The sequence below is a fragment of the Chiloscyllium punctatum genome, chromosome 10, assembly GCF_047496795.1.
Source record: "Chiloscyllium punctatum isolate Juve2018m chromosome 10, sChiPun1.3, whole genome shotgun sequence".
In the NCBI taxonomy this organism is placed as follows: domain Eukaryota; kingdom Metazoa; phylum Chordata; class Chondrichthyes; order Orectolobiformes; family Hemiscylliidae; genus Chiloscyllium; species Chiloscyllium punctatum.
Genome location: NC_092748.1, coordinates 59,398,602 through 59,417,209, shown reverse-complemented (window position 1 = coordinate 59,417,209; position 18,608 = coordinate 59,398,602). Strand labels below are relative to the sequence as shown.

The 18,608-nt window shown below is 39.6% G+C and overlaps 1 protein-coding gene across 4 annotated transcripts in view; it reads right to left on the bottom strand.

Annotated features, from left to right (window-relative positions):
• Nucleotides 1–14,474: 14,474 nt before the first annotated feature.
• Nucleotides 14,475–18,608, bottom strand: part of ubr3 (ubiquitin protein ligase E3 component n-recognin 3) — a 356,926-nt gene continuing 352,792 nt past the window's right edge. For all 4 annotated transcript variants that reach the window (XR_011961687.1, XM_072579281.1, XM_072579282.1 and 1 more), the window contains exon 40: nucleotides 14,475–17,008. Coding sequence is in view for 3 of the 4 variants with exons in the window: in XM_072579281.1 (XP_072435382.1) it covers nucleotides 16,891–17,008 (118 nt within the window). In the remaining variant the exon portion in view is untranslated. The remainder of the gene's footprint in view (nucleotides 17,009–18,608) is intronic.

Genomic DNA, 18,608 nt, shown 5'->3' with positions numbered 1-18,608 from the left:
TCATACATATTTCGTGAACTTAAAGATTTTCATTCAGATAGCATTAAATATTGGAATCATTCTTATAAATTTGACAGGTAATATTTAGTCAACAGAAATACAAGCTAAGTTAAAATTGCACAACTGAAAGCACGGCCACTTGGATCTCAATAGATGCTTTCTTAAAATGTGACATGGTGGTGCCAGTGTTGGACTGGAGTGGGCAAAGTCAGAACTCACACGACACCAGGTTATAGTCCAAAAGGTTTATTTGAAATCGTAAGCTTTCGGAGTTCGTCAGGTGAGGTGGAGGGAAGCACTTAGGCACAGAACTTATAGGCAAAGCGTTAATTGCAAGATAATTCCAGGTAATTAAGAGTGTTAACAGATAAGACCATAAGACATCGCAGATATTAGGTCATTCAGCGCATCAAGTCTTCTCCGCCATTCAATCATGGCTGCTAAGTCTCTCAACCCCCATTCTCCTGCTTTCTCCCCATAATCTTTGATCCTTTTGACAATCAAGAACCTATCTATCTCTGTCTTAAATATACTCAATGAACTGGCCTCCACAGCCTTCTGATGCAGTGAATTCCAATATTCACCACTCTCTAGCTGAAGAAGTTTCTTCTTATCACCATTCTAAAAGGTCTTCCCTTTACTCTAAGGCTGTGCTCTTGGATCTTAGTCTGTCCTACCAATGGACACATCTTCCCAAAATCCACCCTGTCCAGGCAATTCAGTCTTCTGTAAGTTTCAATTAAATCCCCCCCTTATCCTTCGAAACTCTGAGTGTAGACCCAGAGTCCTCAAACATTTCTCATATGTTAAGCTTTTCATTCCTGGGACCATTCTCACGAACATGTTCCAGGGCCAGTACATCCTTCCTGAGACATGGGGACCAAAACTGCACACAGTACTCCAAATATGGCCTGACCAGAGCCTTACAGAGCCTTAGAAGTACATCCCTGCTTTTATATTCAAGTCCTCTCAAAATAAATGTCAACATTGTATTTGCCTTCCTAACTACTGACACAACCTGCAAGTTTACCTTGAGAGGACCCTGGATTAGAACTCCCAAGTCTTTTTGTCTTCAGACTTCTGAATTATCCCATTTAGAAAATAGTCCATGCCTGAAGTCTTCCTATCAAAGTGCATGACCTCACACATTGCCAAGTTGGACTTCATCTGCCACTTTTTGCCCAGTCTCCCAACCTGTCCACATCCTTCTGCAGTGTCCCCACCTCCTCAATACTACCTGTCCCTTGACCTATCTTTGTATCATCTGCAAACCTACCAAGGATGCCATCAGTTCCTCCATCTAGATCATTAACGTGTAAAGTGAAAAGGTGCCTGCCCAACACTGACCCTTGCGGAACACCACTTGTCACTCGCTGCCATCCTGAGAATGACCCTATTATCCCCACTCTCGGCTTTCAGCCAGATGGCCAATTCATGCTAGCACCTTGCCTCTAACACCATGGGCCCTTATCTTATTCAACAGCTTCCAGCGCATCGCCTCATAAAGATCTTTTTGAAGTCCATGCAGATAACATCCAATGGCTCTCCTCAGTCTAACCTGCTCATTACCTCCTCAAGAAATTCTAGCAGAATTGTCAGGCATGATCTCCCCTTGATGAAACCATGCTGACTTTGCCCTATTTTCAAGTATTCAGAAATCTCACCCTTCACAATGGACTCCAAAAATCTAACCTCAAACTCAGGTGAGGCTAATTGACCTGTAATTTTCCAACTTTTCCCTTACTCCCTCTTTGAACAGGTCTTCTTGACCCTCCCTGAGTCTAGCAATTTCTGAAAGACCTCCACTAGCTCTTCAGCTATCTCAGAGTCAGAGATGTACAGCATGGAAACAGACCCTTCAGTCCAGTACATCCATGCCAACCAGATATCCAATCTAGTCCCACCTGCCAGCACCCGGCCCATATCCCTCCAATCCCTTCCTATTCATATACCCATCCAGGTGCCTTTTAAATGTTGCAATTGTACTTGCCTCCACCACTTCCTCTGGCATCTTATTCCATACATGACCACCGTCTGAGTGAAAAGGTGGCCCTTTAGATCTCTTTTATATCTTTCCCCTCTCACTCTAAACCTATGCCCTCTGGTTATGGACTTCCCCACACCAGGTATCCTATCAATGCCCCTCATTATTTTTATAAAATGTCTATAAGGTCACCCCTCAGCCTCTGACGCTCCGGGGAAAACAGCACTAGTCTATTCAACCTCCCCCTGTAGTTCAAATCCTCCAACCCTGGCAACATTCTTGTAAATCCTTTCTGAACCCTTTCAAGTTTTGCAACATCTTTCTGATAGGAGACCAGAATTGCAAGCAATGTCCTGTACAGCCACAACATGACCTCCCAACTCCTGTACCCAATACTCTGACTAATAAAGGAAAGCATACCAAAACACCTTCTTCACTATCCTATCTACCCGTGACTCCACTTTCAAGGAGCTATGAACCTGAACTCCAAGGTCTCTTTGTTCAGCAACACTCCCTAGGACCTTACCATTAAGTGTATAAATCCTGCTAAGATTTGCTTTCCCAAAATGCAGCACCTCGCATTTATCTGAATTAAACTCCATCTGCCACTTCTCAGCCCATTGGCTCATCTGATCAAGATCCCGTTGTAATCTGAGGTAACCTTCTTCGTTGTCCACTATACCTCCAATTTTGGTGTCACTTGCAAACTTACTAACTATACCTCTTATGCTCACATCCAAATCATTTATATAAATGTCGAAAAGTAGTGGACCCGGCACTGATCCTTGTAGGTACTCCATTGGTCACAGGCCTCCAGTCTGAAAAACAACCCTCCACCACCAAACTCTGTCTTCTACCTTTGAGCCAGTTCTGTATCCAAATGGCTAGTTCTCCCTGTATTCCATGAGATCTAACTTTGCTAATCAGTCTTCCATGGGGAACCTTGTCGAATGCCTTACTGAAGTCCCTATAGATCACATCTACCGCTCTGCCCTCCTCAATCCTCTTTGTTACTTCTTCAAGAAACTTAATCAAGTTTGTGAGACACGATTTCCCATGTACACAGCCATATTGACTATCCCTAATCAGTCCTTGCCTTTCCAAATACATGTACATCCTGTCCCTCAGGATTCCCTCCAACAACTTGCTCACCACCAAAGTCAGGCTCACTGGTCTATAGTTCCCTAGCTTGTCCTTACTACCTTGTTTAAACAGTGGCACCACATTAGCCAACTTCCAGTCTTCCAGCACCTCACCTGTGACTATCGATGATAAAAATATCTCAGCAAGAGGCCCAGCAATCACTTCTCTAGCTTCCTACAGAGTTCTAGGGTATACCTGATCAGGTCCTGGGGATTTATTCACTTTTATGCATTTCAAGCCATCCAGCACTTCTTCCTCTGCAATCTGGACATTTTAAGATATCACCATCTATTTCCCTACATTCTATATCTTCCATGTCCTTTTCCACAGTAAACATTGATGCAAAGTACTCATTATGTATCTGCCCCATCTCCTGCAGCTCCACACATAGGCCGCCTTGCTGATCTTTGAAGGGCCCTATTCTCTCCCTAGTTACCCTTTTGTCCTTAACGTATTTGCACAAACCCTTTGGATTCTACCTTAACCCTGTTTGTCAAAGCTATCTCATGTCCCATTTGTGCCCTCCTAATTTCTCTCTTAAGTATACTCCTACTGCCTTTATACTCTAAAGATTCACTCAATCTATCCTGTCTATACCTGACATATGCTTCCTTCTTTTTCTTAACCAAGCTCTCCATTTCTTTAGTCATCTAGCATTCCCTATACCTACCAGCCTTTCCTTTCACCCGGTCAGGAATATACTTTCTCTGGATTCTCATTTTCTCATTTCTGAAGGCTTCCAATTTTCCAGCCGTCCCTTCACCTGTGAACATCTGCACCCAATCAGCGTTTGAAAGTTCTTGCTACTGTCAAAATTGGCCTTCCTCCAATTTAGAACTTCATCTTTTGGATCTGGTTTATCCTTTTTCATTACTGTTTTAAAACTAATAGAATTATGGTCTCTGGCTCCAAAGTCTCCCCCACTGAAACCTGTCACCTGCCCTGCCTTATTTCCCCAAGAGTAGGTCAAGTTTTGCACCTTCTCTAGTAGGTACATCCACATACTGAATCAGAAAATTTTCTTGTACATACTCAGTAAACTCCTCTCCATCTGAACCCTTAACACTATGGCAGTCCCAGTTTATGTTTGGAAAGTTAAAATCCCCAACTGTAGCCAGCCTATTATTCTTACAAATAACCGAGATCCCGTCACAAATTTGTTGCTCAATTTCCCTCTGACTATTAGGGGATCTATAATACAATTCCAATAAGGTGATCATCTCTTTCTTATTTCTCAGTTCCACCCAAATAACCTCCCTGGATGTATTTCCAGGAATATCCCTCATCAAAAATGCTACTCCCCCTCCTCACTTGCCTCCCTTTCTCTCCATCCTGTAGCATTTGTATCCTGGAACATTAAGCTGCCAGTCCTGTCCATCCCTGAGCCACATTTCTGTAATTGCTATGATATCCCAGTCCCAGGTTCGTAACCCATGCCCCGATTTCAACTGCCTTCCCTGTTAGGCTTCTTGCATTGAAATAAACGCAGTTTATCAAGCCCTACCGTGTTCTCTGCATTGTCCCTGCCTGCCCTGACTGTTTGACTCACCTTGGTTCTCAACTGTACCAGTCCCAGATTGAAATCTTTCCTCACTATCTCCCTGGGTCCCACCCCTCCCACCTTACTGGCTTAAATCCTCCCGAACAGCTCGAGCAAATCTCCCTGACAGTATATTAGTCCCCTTCCAATTTCGGTGCAATCCGTCCTTCTTGTACAGGTCACTTCTACCCTAAAACAGCTTCCAATGTTCCAATAATGTGAATCCTTCTCCCATATAGCAGCTCCTCAGCCATGCATTCATCTGCTCTATCCTCCTATTCCGGCCCTCACTAGCTCGTAGCACTAGGAGTAATCCAGATATTACTACTCTCGAGGACCTCCTTTTTAAATTCCTGCCTAACTCTCTGTAATCTCCCTTCAGAATCTCAACCTTTTCCCTTTCTATGTTGTTGATTCCAATGTGTACAATTACCCCCTGCTGGCCCCTCTTCCCCTTGAGAACATTCTGCACCCACTCTGAGACATCTTTGATCCTGGCACCAGGGAAGCAACACACCATTCTGATTTTTTGCTTCAGGGCACAGAAAGATCTGTCTGCACCTTGGACGAGAGAGTCCCCTAACACAATCAATCGCTTGGAACGGGACGTACCTCTCATGATATTAGAGCCAGTCTCAATACCAGAAAACTGACTGTTTGTGCTACATTCCCCTGTGAATCCATCACACCCTGCATTTTCCAAAACAACATTCTTGTTTGAAATGGGGATAGCCACAGAAGACTCCTGCACTACCTGCCTACCTCTCTTACCTTTTCTGGAGTTAACCCATCCATGTGACTGTACCGGAGACTTTCCCCCTTCCTATAACACTCATCCATCACGTCCCCTTGCTCTTGTAAATTCCTCATTGTCTCTTACTGCCTCTCCAACTGATCCATTCAATCTGATAGGATTCGCAACCAATGGCAGATATAATCTTCAGTAACCCATAAACTCTCCCTAACCTCCCACATCCAACAAGAAGAGCATATCACTCTACTAACAGCCATTTTTGCTTCTTTCAATCTATAGACCTATAAAATAGCACTGTCTTATTCCTGTACAAAACACTACTCCAGGTTAAATTAATATTTATGGCTTATATTTTAAGTTTAGTCAACACATCAAACATAAAATTCTAAAACATAAAATCAAGAAAGAACCCACTCTATTCACTACTGCAGACTTATTTTAAGGCAATGCTTAAAATCCATTTATCTGCTTGCTGTGACTGCTCCCAGACAAGTTCCTGCAAGATCAGTTCTGAAGTTCCCTTTTTCAAAATTTTCCCAGACACATTCCGATATCCAGCGATACATGAATTCAACAGCAAAGGCAGTAACTGCTAACCCCGTCAGTTAGCAGTGTAAGTTTCTTTTTCTCTCTCTTTCTCCCCTGCACTGATCTCACCTTGTACTTCCTTTGTCTGTTCTTCTGCCTTTTAAAACTGCTGTTGTTTTGACTATTTTTCCCCCAAAGTTCTAAAACAGTGCAATAACATATAAAACAGTAATTGCTGCTCTTGGAATTAGAGGAAATCACCTCCAACACCTAAAATTCCTCAAAAAAAAGGAACAGCTGTTCCTTTAGAACTCTGTGGCGTAGTCCATCTGGTTCAGGTTTTTTTTAAATCTGCCTTCAGGCCATTCAGTTTTTCTAGCACCTTCTCCTTGGTGATGGCCACCATAGTCAGCTCCGCCCGATTCTCTTGAATTTTTGGGATATTAATTGTGTCTTCCACTGTGAAGACTGACACAAAGAAATTATTCAGTTCCTCCGCCATTTCCAAGTTCCCTACAACTATCTGTCCAGTGTCATTTTCCATTGGTCCAGTGTCTACTTTTGCCTCTCTTTTTCCCTTTATATGTATCTAAAAAAAACCTCAGTCTTTTTTTATATATTACTGGCTAGCCTACCCTCACATTTAATCTTCTTTCTCTTTATTTTTTTTTTGTTGCCCTCTGCTGGTCTTCGTAAGTGTCCCAATCCTCTAGTTTCCCACAGCCCTCCGCCACATTCTATGCTTTTTTTGGCTGTTATACTATCCCTGACTTCCCTAGTCATCATCCTCCCTGTACCATGCTTCTTTGTCCTTGGGATGAATTTTTGCTGTGCCTCCTGAATTACTCCCAGAAACTCCTACTACTGTTGTTCCACTTTCTTTCCTGCTCAGCTCCTCTCCCAGTCAATTCTATCCAGCTCCTCTCTCATACCTCTGTAGCTGCCTTTATTCAGATGTTACCTCTGATTCTATCTTCTCCCTCTCAAATTGCAGAGTAAATGCAATCATATTATGCTAATACAAATGATGTGAATGGAGTGTTGACAGGCTGAAACGAAGTCTTTGCAGGTGATCAAAAATGTCAAACGGTGTGAGTAAAGTGTCAACAGCTGAATAGCAAGTGAAGGTTGATTGAATTAATTGAGAGATAATTAGAAAAAAAAATCAAAAATAAGATCATGCTGGAGACAAAACAAGTGGCTGGAATAACATGATAGGTATAAGAGTTGCATGATGAATGTCAAACCAAAGTAACAAATAATCCAAACTGTACAAACTAATTAAGGTAGAGAGATAACAACAAGTTATCAATGCAATAGTGTCAGAACAGTAAGGCAGATTTTGCAAATACATGGTGGGGTTACATTTAGTGCAACATGAACCCAAGATCATCATTGAAGCTGATCTCATGGGTATGGCACTTGGCTATCAGTTTCTGCTTGGTGATTTTGCTTTGTGGTGTATCTTGAAGGCCGACTTGGAGGATGCTTACCCGAAGATTGGAGGCTGAATGTCCTTGATTGCTAAAGTGTTCATCGACTGGGAGGGTACACTCCTGCCTGGTGATTGTTGCATGGTGTCCGTTCAACTGTTGTAGCATCTGCATGGTCTCACTGAGAACAGCGACCACAACCCCTCACAACCCTGCCATGGCTGCCACGCAACAATCGCCAGACAGGAATGTTCCCAGTCGGAGAACACTTCAGCAGTCAAGGACATTCAGCTTCTGATCTTCAGAGAAGCGTCCTCCAAGACAGCCTTCGCACCTCACAATGATGCAGAATTGCTGAGCAGAAACTAAGAGCCAAGTTCCAATCCCATGAGGTCAGCTTCAACCATGATCTTGGGTTTATGCCGCGCTACACGTTACCCGACCATACTGCACTGTTTGAAAAACCTTCCTTACTGTTCTGTTTTGACACCATCGCATTGATAAATTGTTACCTCTCTATCTTAATTAGTTTGTACAGTTTTGGATTACTTTTTACTTTGGTTAGGCACTGGTCATACGCCTCTTATATCCATCATGTTATTCTAGCAATTTGGTTTGTCTCTAGCACCATCTTATTCCTGATTTTCCTAATTATCTCTGTCTTAATCAATTAGATCAGAGGTCATCCCTTTATTTGCTATTCAGCTGTTGCTACTTTACTCATACCATCTGACACTTTTGATCATCTGTTGTGATCTACATCACTTCATTTCTGTAAGGTTCACAATCAGTACACAACTGTCTGCAAACAGGTGAGCTGGTAGCTTGATCTTAACTCTGTCAATATTAGTTTTGATCCCGTGGCTAAAACAGGAGGTAAGAATAAACCAAGGAAACTTCATGCAAAATTTATTTCCATTCCTACAGTAGAAAATTATCTGCTGTTTGACTAAGATCCAAATTCACTAATCATGAATCATAATTTTAAAGCTAGATTTTACAACTAGTGCAGCAGATTTAAGTACCAGCTGTATTTGATTGGCAATCCTATACATTTTTAAAATATTCACACCATTTCAAAATTGTTATTGCATTCTTTTTTCATTCTACATTATGTCTCAATCTCTTCAGTTTATTTCTGCTTCGCTACAACCTGCCATTTTTAAAACCCTAAGCTTAACTCTCATTAATTACAAATTGCCTTTGCTCCACCAATTTATAAGTTGCTTTTCAAAATTAAAATGAATGATCAATGATAATTGTTTGTACATTATCTTTGACTGAATTGCTTTACTTTAGCTACAAAACTAGAAAACTAGCAGAGTTCCAACTAGAGTCACAGAAATGGAAAGCATGGAAATAGACCCTTTCGTCCAACCTGTCCATGCCGACCAGATATCCCAATCCAATCTAGTCCCACCTGACAGCACCCAGCCCACATCCCTCCAAACACTTCCTATTCATACACCCACCCAAATGCCTTTTAAATGTTGCAATTGTACCAGCCTCTACCACTTCCTCTGGCAACTCATTCCACACACATACCACCCTCTGTGTGAAAAAGTTGCCCCATAGGTCTCTTTTATACCTTTCCCCTCTCACCCTAAACCTGTGCCCTTTAGATCTAGACTCCCCCACCCCAGAGAAAAGACTTTGTCTATTTATCCTATCCATGCCCCTCACAATTTTGTAAACCTCTCTAAGGTCACCCCTCAGCCTCCAACACTCCAGGGAAAACAGTCTCAGCCTGTTCAGCCTCTCCCTATAGCTCAACCCTGGCAACATCCTTATAAATCTTTTCTGAGCCCTTTCAAGTTACACAACATCTTTCCGATAGGAAGGAGACCAGTATTGCACGCAATATTCCAACACTGGCCTAACCAAAATCCTGTACAGCCGCAACATGACCTCCCAACTCCTGTACTTAATACTATGGCCAATAAAGGAAAGTGTACCAAAACGCCTTTTTCACTATCCTATCTACATGTGACTCCACTTTCAAGGAGCTATGAACCTGCACTCCAAGGTCTCTTTGTTTAGCAACACTCCCTAGGACCTTACCATTAAGTGTATAAGTACTGCTAAGATTTGCTTTCCCAAAACGCAGCACCTCGCATTTATCTGAATTAAACTCCATCTGCCACTTCTCAGCCCATTGACCCATCTGGTCCAGATCCTGTTGTAATCTGAGGTAACCCTCATCTAATTGTGGTGTCATGTGCAAATTTACTAACTATACCTCTTATGCTCACATCCAAATCATTTATGTAAATGACAAAATTTAGGGGACCCAGCACCGATCCTTGTGGCACTCCACTGGTCACAGGCCTCCAGTCTGAAAAACAACCCTCCACCACCACCCTCTGTCTTCTACCTTTGAGCCAGTTCTATATCCAAATTGCTAGTTCTCCCTGTATTCCGTGAGCTCTAATCTTGTCGATGTCTTACTGAAGTCCATATTGATCATATCTACTGATCATCAATCCTTTGTTACTTCTTCAAAAAACTCAATTAAGTTTGTGAGACATGATTTCCCACGCACAGTCATATTGATTATCTCTAATCAGTCCTTGCCTTTCCAAATACATGGACATCCTGTCACTCAGGATTCCCTCCAACAATTTGCCCACCACTGATGTCAGGCTCACTGGTCTATAGTTCCCTGGCTTGTCCTTACCACCTTTCTTAAACAGTGGCACCACATTAGCCAACCTCCAGTCTTCCAGCACCTCACCTGTGGCTATCAATGATAAAAATATCTCAGCAAGACGCCCAGCAATCACTTCTCTAGCTTCCCACAGAGTTCTAGGGTACACCTGATCAGGTCCTGGGGATTTATCCACTTTTATGCATTTCAAGACATCCAACACTTCCTCTTCTGTAATATAGACATTTTAATCTTGGATTTATCCAAACTATATTTTGAAAATAAATCATATTTAATTGAAACACAACACTTTTTCACATGTCATAATTATTAAACTGAGATAGCAAAATTATCTGTATGGCCAGATCAAACTATAGGATAATACAACACATATAGTGCCCATTTGGCTTACTGCTCCTGTTTTGAAGCAACTATCCAAACAGCCTCATTCCCCTGATTTTCACAATTCCCTGCAAATCTTTCCATTTCATGAATATATTTAATTCTTTTTTTGCAAGTTACTATACATTCAACTTGCATCATTCTGCCAGGTGTGCATCTAGATAAAGCACCGTATGCAAAACAGTTACAAAATCAGAAATTGCTTGAAACTCTGCAGGTCTAGTAGCATCTATGAAGAGAAAGCAGAAGTAATGTTTTGGGTCCACTGACCCTTCTGCAGAACTGCAGAGTTTTTCTAGCAATTTCTGATTTTGTTTCCGATTTTCAGCATCCTCAGTTCTTTGGATTTTGTTTTGTTAAAATAGCTTCCCACCTTCTCATTCTTTTGCCAATTCTCATAAAGCTATGTCTTCTCATTATTGACTTTCCAGTCAGTGAAAACAGTTCCTCACAATCACTAAAATTCCCTCAAACCTTTCACATTTGAGGAGGACTAGGTCTGCTTTACATTTGCTTTCATTAAATTTCTTCAGAAATCTTATGACACACCTCTGCAGGCCACCTTGCATAGATGTAGGCACTGGGTCTGCTTTTTGTTCTGCAAAGTAGGGACACTACTACTGTGCGACAATAGACTCCAATGTTAAGAGTTGGCTGTCAAACATTGTATGTTTCTAGTGATTATTTATCCAATGAATCTTGACTAAGAGATAAAGATCCATAATATTTCCTAATCAACTTGTTCAGAGATGTGTCATGCAGGCAGGACTTGAACCTAGGGCTACTGGTTCAGAGGTAGAAACTGCTATCACACACAACTGAGTGACTTTCCCACAACCAAAATCATTTTTTTTTTGTTCGTTTTAAAATTACTAATCACCACTCGTAATCATCCATGTAGCCAATTAAATATTTAGAAACAAAGTCATTTGTGGGCAATGCAAACCATCAAATGCTGGGTCTGATCTTTTTCAAAATCTATTTTCTAACCAACCTGGTCAGCGATGTTATTATACGCCTCTGGAACAGGTGGGACTTGAATCCAGGTCTCCTGGCTCAAAGGTATATTAACCACCAGAGTCTTCTGGGTCTGTTTTTTAAAATTTAACCTATGTTTTCTAATCAACCTGTTCAGGGACATAATTATGCACCTCTTGAGCAGGTGGTACGTGAACCAGACCTGCTAGCCTAGGGGTAGGGACACTTTCCTGAAAAAGCTGATGCTAATAAATTCAGTACTAGAATGACATTGCCAAGTTATCGATACCAGCCACAAGTACATAATCAGGTAGGGAAAAGGAGCTCAGGGGGTGGGGTGAAGAAGAGTTGTCTTTATTTAATATAAGCTTAGAGTTATTGTGATTTTCTTTCTAAAAATGGGCACTTTCCTTCTCTTTACTGTGAGAATGAAATATTTTATAAGTGGCAATGCAAGCATGCAGTGTCTGATTTGTAATCAGCAAATGCTCTTTTGACATCAGTGGAACCACAACTTGCATTGTTCTTGCAGTGAGTAGGTGGATGTAAAATTCATTTCTTCTTTCATGGTCATGGATACATTCCCTGGTGCCTAACCCAACACTGTGTAATTGTGTGGTATTTTTGATACTGCATAAAGATGATATTTGTTTGGTTCAACAGAGTGGTTGTTGAGATAATGTTCCCCTTCATGGGTAAGTCTAGATCCATGGGGTACAGCTTCAGATTTAGGTATCTTTCACTTAACACCAAGATGAACAGGACTTTTCTGACTTAAACGATTGTTAATCTTTGGAATTTTCTACTCAAGTGCAGGAGAGATTGGGTTGCTGAATATATTCAAGGGGGAGCTCGGGAAATTTTTGATCAACGGTTATGGAAGGCAGGTAGGAAAGCAAATTTGAGGTCATGATTATTGTCATCCATGTTCTTGTTACATGGCAGAGCACACCCAAGGGGTCAAACAGCTATTTCCTCTGCTAATCCGGACTGCAATACTCATACAAAAAGATTAATAAAGCTGATGATTTAATTTCATTTGAAATTATTATGGAATTTTAGGAGAGCCAAGAACAAATTTATATATAATTTGGGACAAAATACACAAAAAGCTGATCATCAAGATGAGACAAATCACTGGATTAAAAACAAGTCAGTATGATCAGCACGAGTACTGCTCCAGTGATGAACGGTTGGAAATGCTTCAGCACTGGGACTGCCAAAGTATACCTGCCTCATAATTATTTTCTAGGAAACATGCACACAACTATCAGATCTGCTTTTAATGGTCACAGATCAGTTGAACATCACAAATGAAAACCATTTTCAACAACGAAGATTGCTGACTGATCAGTGGGAACCATGGCAACATGAGAAGAACCTGCAGCTAGGAGAATCCCAGCCCTGAAGTAAGCAAATCTCTGACTGCCTCATTGGAAGTCTCAATCTTTGCTGTTGGACATCAGGAAAGTGTTCCATCCGAGTGGTAACACTTCTGCACACGAGGCTGCTGACAGGCTCCTTGCTGTTAAGCTCATGACCAGCTCCTTTTGCTGATCCTGAGGTTGCTGAGATCCCATTGTCAATGCCTGGTCTATCCTTCCACTCAATTGCTGCAACTCTTCAAGGGTCCCCAAATTCATAGTTGAATGAGGCTCTTGGTATCTCTTTTAGTTCAAGATCTTTCATCCAGGTAGGCATGTATTTCCTGAACTCATTCCTTGGGATTAAGTGCTGCTGTCACTATTTTAATCCCTGCTGCTGTAGTACAGCTAATCCTCTGCCCATTCCTCAAACTAGACGAGTATACTGGCTCTCTTATGGCTGAATGAGTAAGGCAACACCAAGCTCCCGTCTAAATAAATATAAAGAACTGCTGATACTAAAAATCTGAAACAGGAATGTGCTAGAGAAACACATCAGGTCTGGCAGCATCTGTAGAGAAAACAGTGTTAACATTGATGCAGGGTCACTGGACTCAGAATGATAACTCTGTTTTAACTGTACAAGTGTGGTCAGATCTGCTATTGTTTCTCCAGTTCAGATTTTCTTCCAAGCTCCCATTTGCTTGCCACCTCAAAAACCTTTAATTAGGATTTTTGCCCCCTCTTAATATTTCCTTCTTTCCTTGTTGTTAACTTTTGTCTGATTATGTTTCTGTCAAGCCTCTTGGGATGTTTTTCTACCTTTAAGTACTCCATAAAGACAAGTTATTGTCTTTGCATTCTGTTCTGATCAACATTACACAAGGGAACCTAAAAGACAAGTTCTGGACCTCCCAAAAGCTTACTGATACCTAAAATTGTAGTAGAGGCAAAAAGTCCAATAATATGTCATGTCAGTGATCAGGTTTCTAGGGAAAGATAATGTTACTTCATCCAGATACTGTATTCTTTGTGACAACATAATAAAATGACACACAAAAAAAGACATTTTTCCAGCTACTAGTGTTTCAAGTTGGTAGCCAAATGACACTGAACCACTTTGAAGTTCATAATGGCAATGTCTTCTATTCATGAGCTAAATTAATAGTATACTTCCTTTTGTAAATATACGAAATTACCCCATTATTTGTTAAAAAAACTGTGCATATTTCTTGTAACCTAAACAGCAAGCATTGACATACTCCATGGAGTATTTTTGATGATTTTTAAAAAAAACTTTAAAAAATTGAAATGTACACACTTAAGAATAGATGTTTATGAAGACTTTTGAATTGTTATGTGGAGCATTTGAATGTTTCCATTCTGAAGTAGAGATTTCTCAATCTGAGCAAACAGACATAAAAATAAATACTTGACGAAATGTTCCTTAGAGCAATTCAACATTGCAGCAGCTTGAGAATAGTTGCCCCAAAGTATGTTATGGAAGATAGCAGTTGAAATCAGCCTCCTGCTTCAAATGTCAGAAGCAAGTATGCAGAAAAGTTGTTCATTTGTTATTTTTTTAGTTGGTACATTAATTCTATAAAGATCCATTCATAAAAGTGAACTTTCACTGTCTATCTTTACAATATAGGACAAAGAAGTTGTTAGTTACTGAAAATCTTACTTTAAAAAGACACGCATGATTTACATCCTTTATTAACATATTTTACAGTCATATTTTGATTAATCCTAAAGTTTTCAATGTGCCAGAAAATGTTCAGCATTTACAGTAATGTACTGTACTTAACATTCATTCATACAGGGTAACACACTGGTGAACACTCAATCTTCATCTCAAATTACACACCACTTATTTGAAGATATTAATTTGGATAGTGGGTCTTGGAAAACAGAGAAAACTAAAATAAAAATTCAGCAGCATACATGAATTCAAGTACATTTTCAAATCATTGGCATATCTGGCAATCAAACTGCACTAGAATGGGAATAAAAAGTAAATGAAAGCCAATGACCACCTTTTAGAGTTACAGCAATAAAGAATACTCCATGTATAATTATTGGAAGATGATTTATTATTAAATACCATACTCCCAGCATAGTAGGTATAATTATATACCTGTACTCATTACTGTCTGGTTTTTAAACATATACTGTTGCTAAATTGTTGAATTATTTAATGCTGTTAATTAGTTATAAGTTTAACTACCTTTCTGCACTGCACTCGGGGTCTTTCAAATTCTGAAAAGAATACTTGATAAATTTGTCATGAGATATTAAGTCTGTCACTTATTTTTGCATGACAGATGGTGGTATAAACACTAAATCACAATTTTTATAGAATATTGAAGTATTAATTAAATCAGAAATTGTATCCAAGTAAACAAAATACCTGATTACCTATTATACATCAAATTTCAGTAGCTCCTAATGTTTACAAGGATAAATCATTCCAAACAATCTCACAATCCAGTCCATGACAATTCTGACAGGACCGATCTAGTAACGGATCTCTTTCCTGTACTTTTGAATTGTAGCATCTAATTAATTACTCCCTTTAATATGTGATTTTATTAATTGTTTTTGAGTGTTCATGATTTATATTCTGTATTTTCACCTTTTTGTGATTTAGTAGACAGAAACATTTGTTGACAGGTATGTGTACCTTTACATTCGGTATAAATATGACTGAAATGCGTTTTTTCTCAGAACACCAAAATCAAAACCAAATTTATTTTATGCAGTTTTGCTACTAGACATTTGGATTTGTCCAGTCTAGCTATATTTTAATCAGAAGCTGTATATTATTTGCTAAAGACTGCTGAATTAAAAAAGGGAAAAGCAAACAAGAAACAAAATTGCTTATCTTCAAAATTGAAGATATTTCTATAATGAAAGGACAATATGTGAAGTGCCCACAACTTCTTGCGGTTAAATTTTGAATCCCATTTGCATTTTGGTTATGAGATTACATTAGGACTGCTGATTTCCCACATCATCTGAATTTCTACTGTTTTGTAAATCAGATAAAAAAAGGTGGTAATTGCATTGCATAACTGTAATACAAATAAACCTAGTGGTGACAGTGGTTATCTGAAACAGAAATTTGCCAGAGGGAGGGCCCATGTATTTCCATTCTAATCATTGCATAACATACCACAATGCCCAGTTTTAATGCTGATTGCATTAAAGTTGGTCAAGGTTGCACATTTGTAGTTAGAACATTCTTTTTATATGGTGACCAAACTTAGTAAACACACCATCTCCATAAGGTGCTTATAAACCTGCAAAGTTTAAAGCTAGGCTCCCAAATAAGCAACTTGTGAAAAAGATATTTATTCTGTTACTAGCAGCAGTCAGTCCGAATATTTCTTTTGTTCAGTTACCTTTAACAAAATAAGAAACAAAATTTCCTGAGACCGAATGTTTTACAGCCTATTTTTGTTTTAATTAGAAAGTTTCCACAGATTAAAGCCTTTTCTTGTATAATTGTTTTAAATAAACTGGGCATGTTACAGTAAACTTAATGAAAATTATTATGGCCAGATGTAAATCAAAACCTCTTAAAGCAAAGGAAAAAACTCAGCCAGACTAATCAGAAAAAATGTCACAACAAAAGAAACAGTCGTCAAAGAATTATTTCTAAATAGTGTCCTGCCATCAAGTGTATAGGACCAGATCTCACCCTCCTATAGATATGTACTTTTTGTAAGGAAAAATCAGCAACCAACCCTTCAAAAATAACACATTAAATCAATCTTGGCCATATTCTTTAAACATTACATCTATTTTACTGAGGAACACACAAATTCAAATTGTGCTTTTTGTATGCATACAATGCTACAATTACTTCATTATGACTAATAAAGGCTCTTTCGTTTATAGAAGATATTTTACCCCACTTCTAGAGAAAGGCTTTTAGCTTTGCTGGGATATTTCAGAGTGCCATAAAAGTGATATTAATAGCACCTTTGCAGAATAATGATCTTGTGGTTTGTTTTGTAACAAAATGGCTATTTTAAAAAATAAACTTCATAACATTTGTATGAACTAAAGCTTCTTGATGACCATGTTTCAGAAAAGATGTCCAAGTCAGCTATAATCCATTGTAATGTGGCCCCCATCTTTTATTGATGTGATCAAACGTATGTGTCACCCACTGTTGCTCCAAAACTTTATAGCGTTCACTGCATAAGTACAGTGGTTTACCACGTCTGTAAATAAAAGGAAAGAACATTAATTGTAATGAAGTATAGCATAACACAGATGTTTTAATTAATCATAGCTCTTTAGTACACTATTGAAATGCAAAACAAATGGTTTATCTACTTTAGCATTGAGAGCAGATAAACATTTGGCGGGTGTGAGAAGAAAGGAATTGCACTTCTTCTGGAAGGTCTCAAAATCCCTCTTTGTATCCATTTATCCTAATTACACATTCCCTTTTGCTATATTCACTACTGATGCAATGCCAGGAAAAGACCAAGAATTTGCACTGATGTAGTGTTTTCATGATCTTTCTACAGCATATCAGAGCCATTAAGTACAATCACTATTGTAATGTTGGAAACATCGTAGTTTGCACATGAAGCAATGTTCTGAGAAAGATTTCCTCCTGGGTTTTTTTCTCAATGCTTTCTCACCTCTATCACTGAGGTATTCAGCAATCGAGTTTCAAAGGAGCACAATTGAGGTTACCTGAATATTCAGTGGGATGGCAGGATTGTGTTACAACAAGAGTAAGGCAATTGTGCTGTAATCTCTAGAATTAAGAGACCTTGGTGTCACGGTGGAACAACTGCTGAATGTTGGCATGCAAGTGCAGCAGGCAGTGAGGAAAGCTAATGGCATGCTGCCTTCATCGCAAAAGGATTTGAGGATAAGAGTAGGGATGTCTTGCTGCAGTTAAACAGGGCCTTGGTGAGGCCACACCTACAGGAATATGTGAAGTTTTGGTTTCCTAGTCTGAGGAAAGACATTCTTACTATTGAGGGAGTCCAGTGAAGGTTCACCAGACTGATTCTTGGGATGGCCGGACTGACATATGGAGAAATTCTGGATCAACTGGGCTTATACTCACTGGAATTTAGAAGAATGAGGGGGCACCTCATAGAAACATAGAAAATCCTGACAGGTTAGATGTGAGAAGAATTTTCGTGATGTTAGGAAAGTGCAGAACTAGGGATCATAGTTTAAGAATAAGGGGTAAGCTATTCAGATTTGAGATGAGGAAGAATTTCTTAGAGTTGTAAACCTGTAGAATTCTCTATCATAGAAAACCGCTGGAGCCAGTTCATTAGATATGTTCAAGAGGGAGCAGGACATGGCCCTTGCAGCTAAAGGGATCAAATAGTATGGAGAGAAAATAGGAATGGAATACTGAAATTGCATGACCAGCCATGATTACATTGAATGGTGGTGCAGGCTCGAAGGGCCAAATGGCCCTACTCCTGCACCTATTTTCTGTGTTTCTAACGTTTCAAAGAATGAAAGGTGATCGCAATGAAACTTATAATTATTTTTAAACACTGGATGACAGTATGAGTGTGAGCAGGATGTTTAATTAGTGCATCTAGAACCCCGGGGACGAATCTCAGATTAAGGGTTGAACCATTCAAGAATGCGATGAGGAGGAATGTCTTCGCTGAGAGATGGTTAATCCTTTGAATTTTCAAATCAGATAGCTGTGGAAGCTGATAGTGTCCTTGAGACTAAGGACACCAAGCAATATTGAGACAGGGCAGGAAAATGGCATTGAGGTAGATGATCAGCCATGACCTAACTGAGTGGTGCTGCAAGATTGACAGGCTGAAT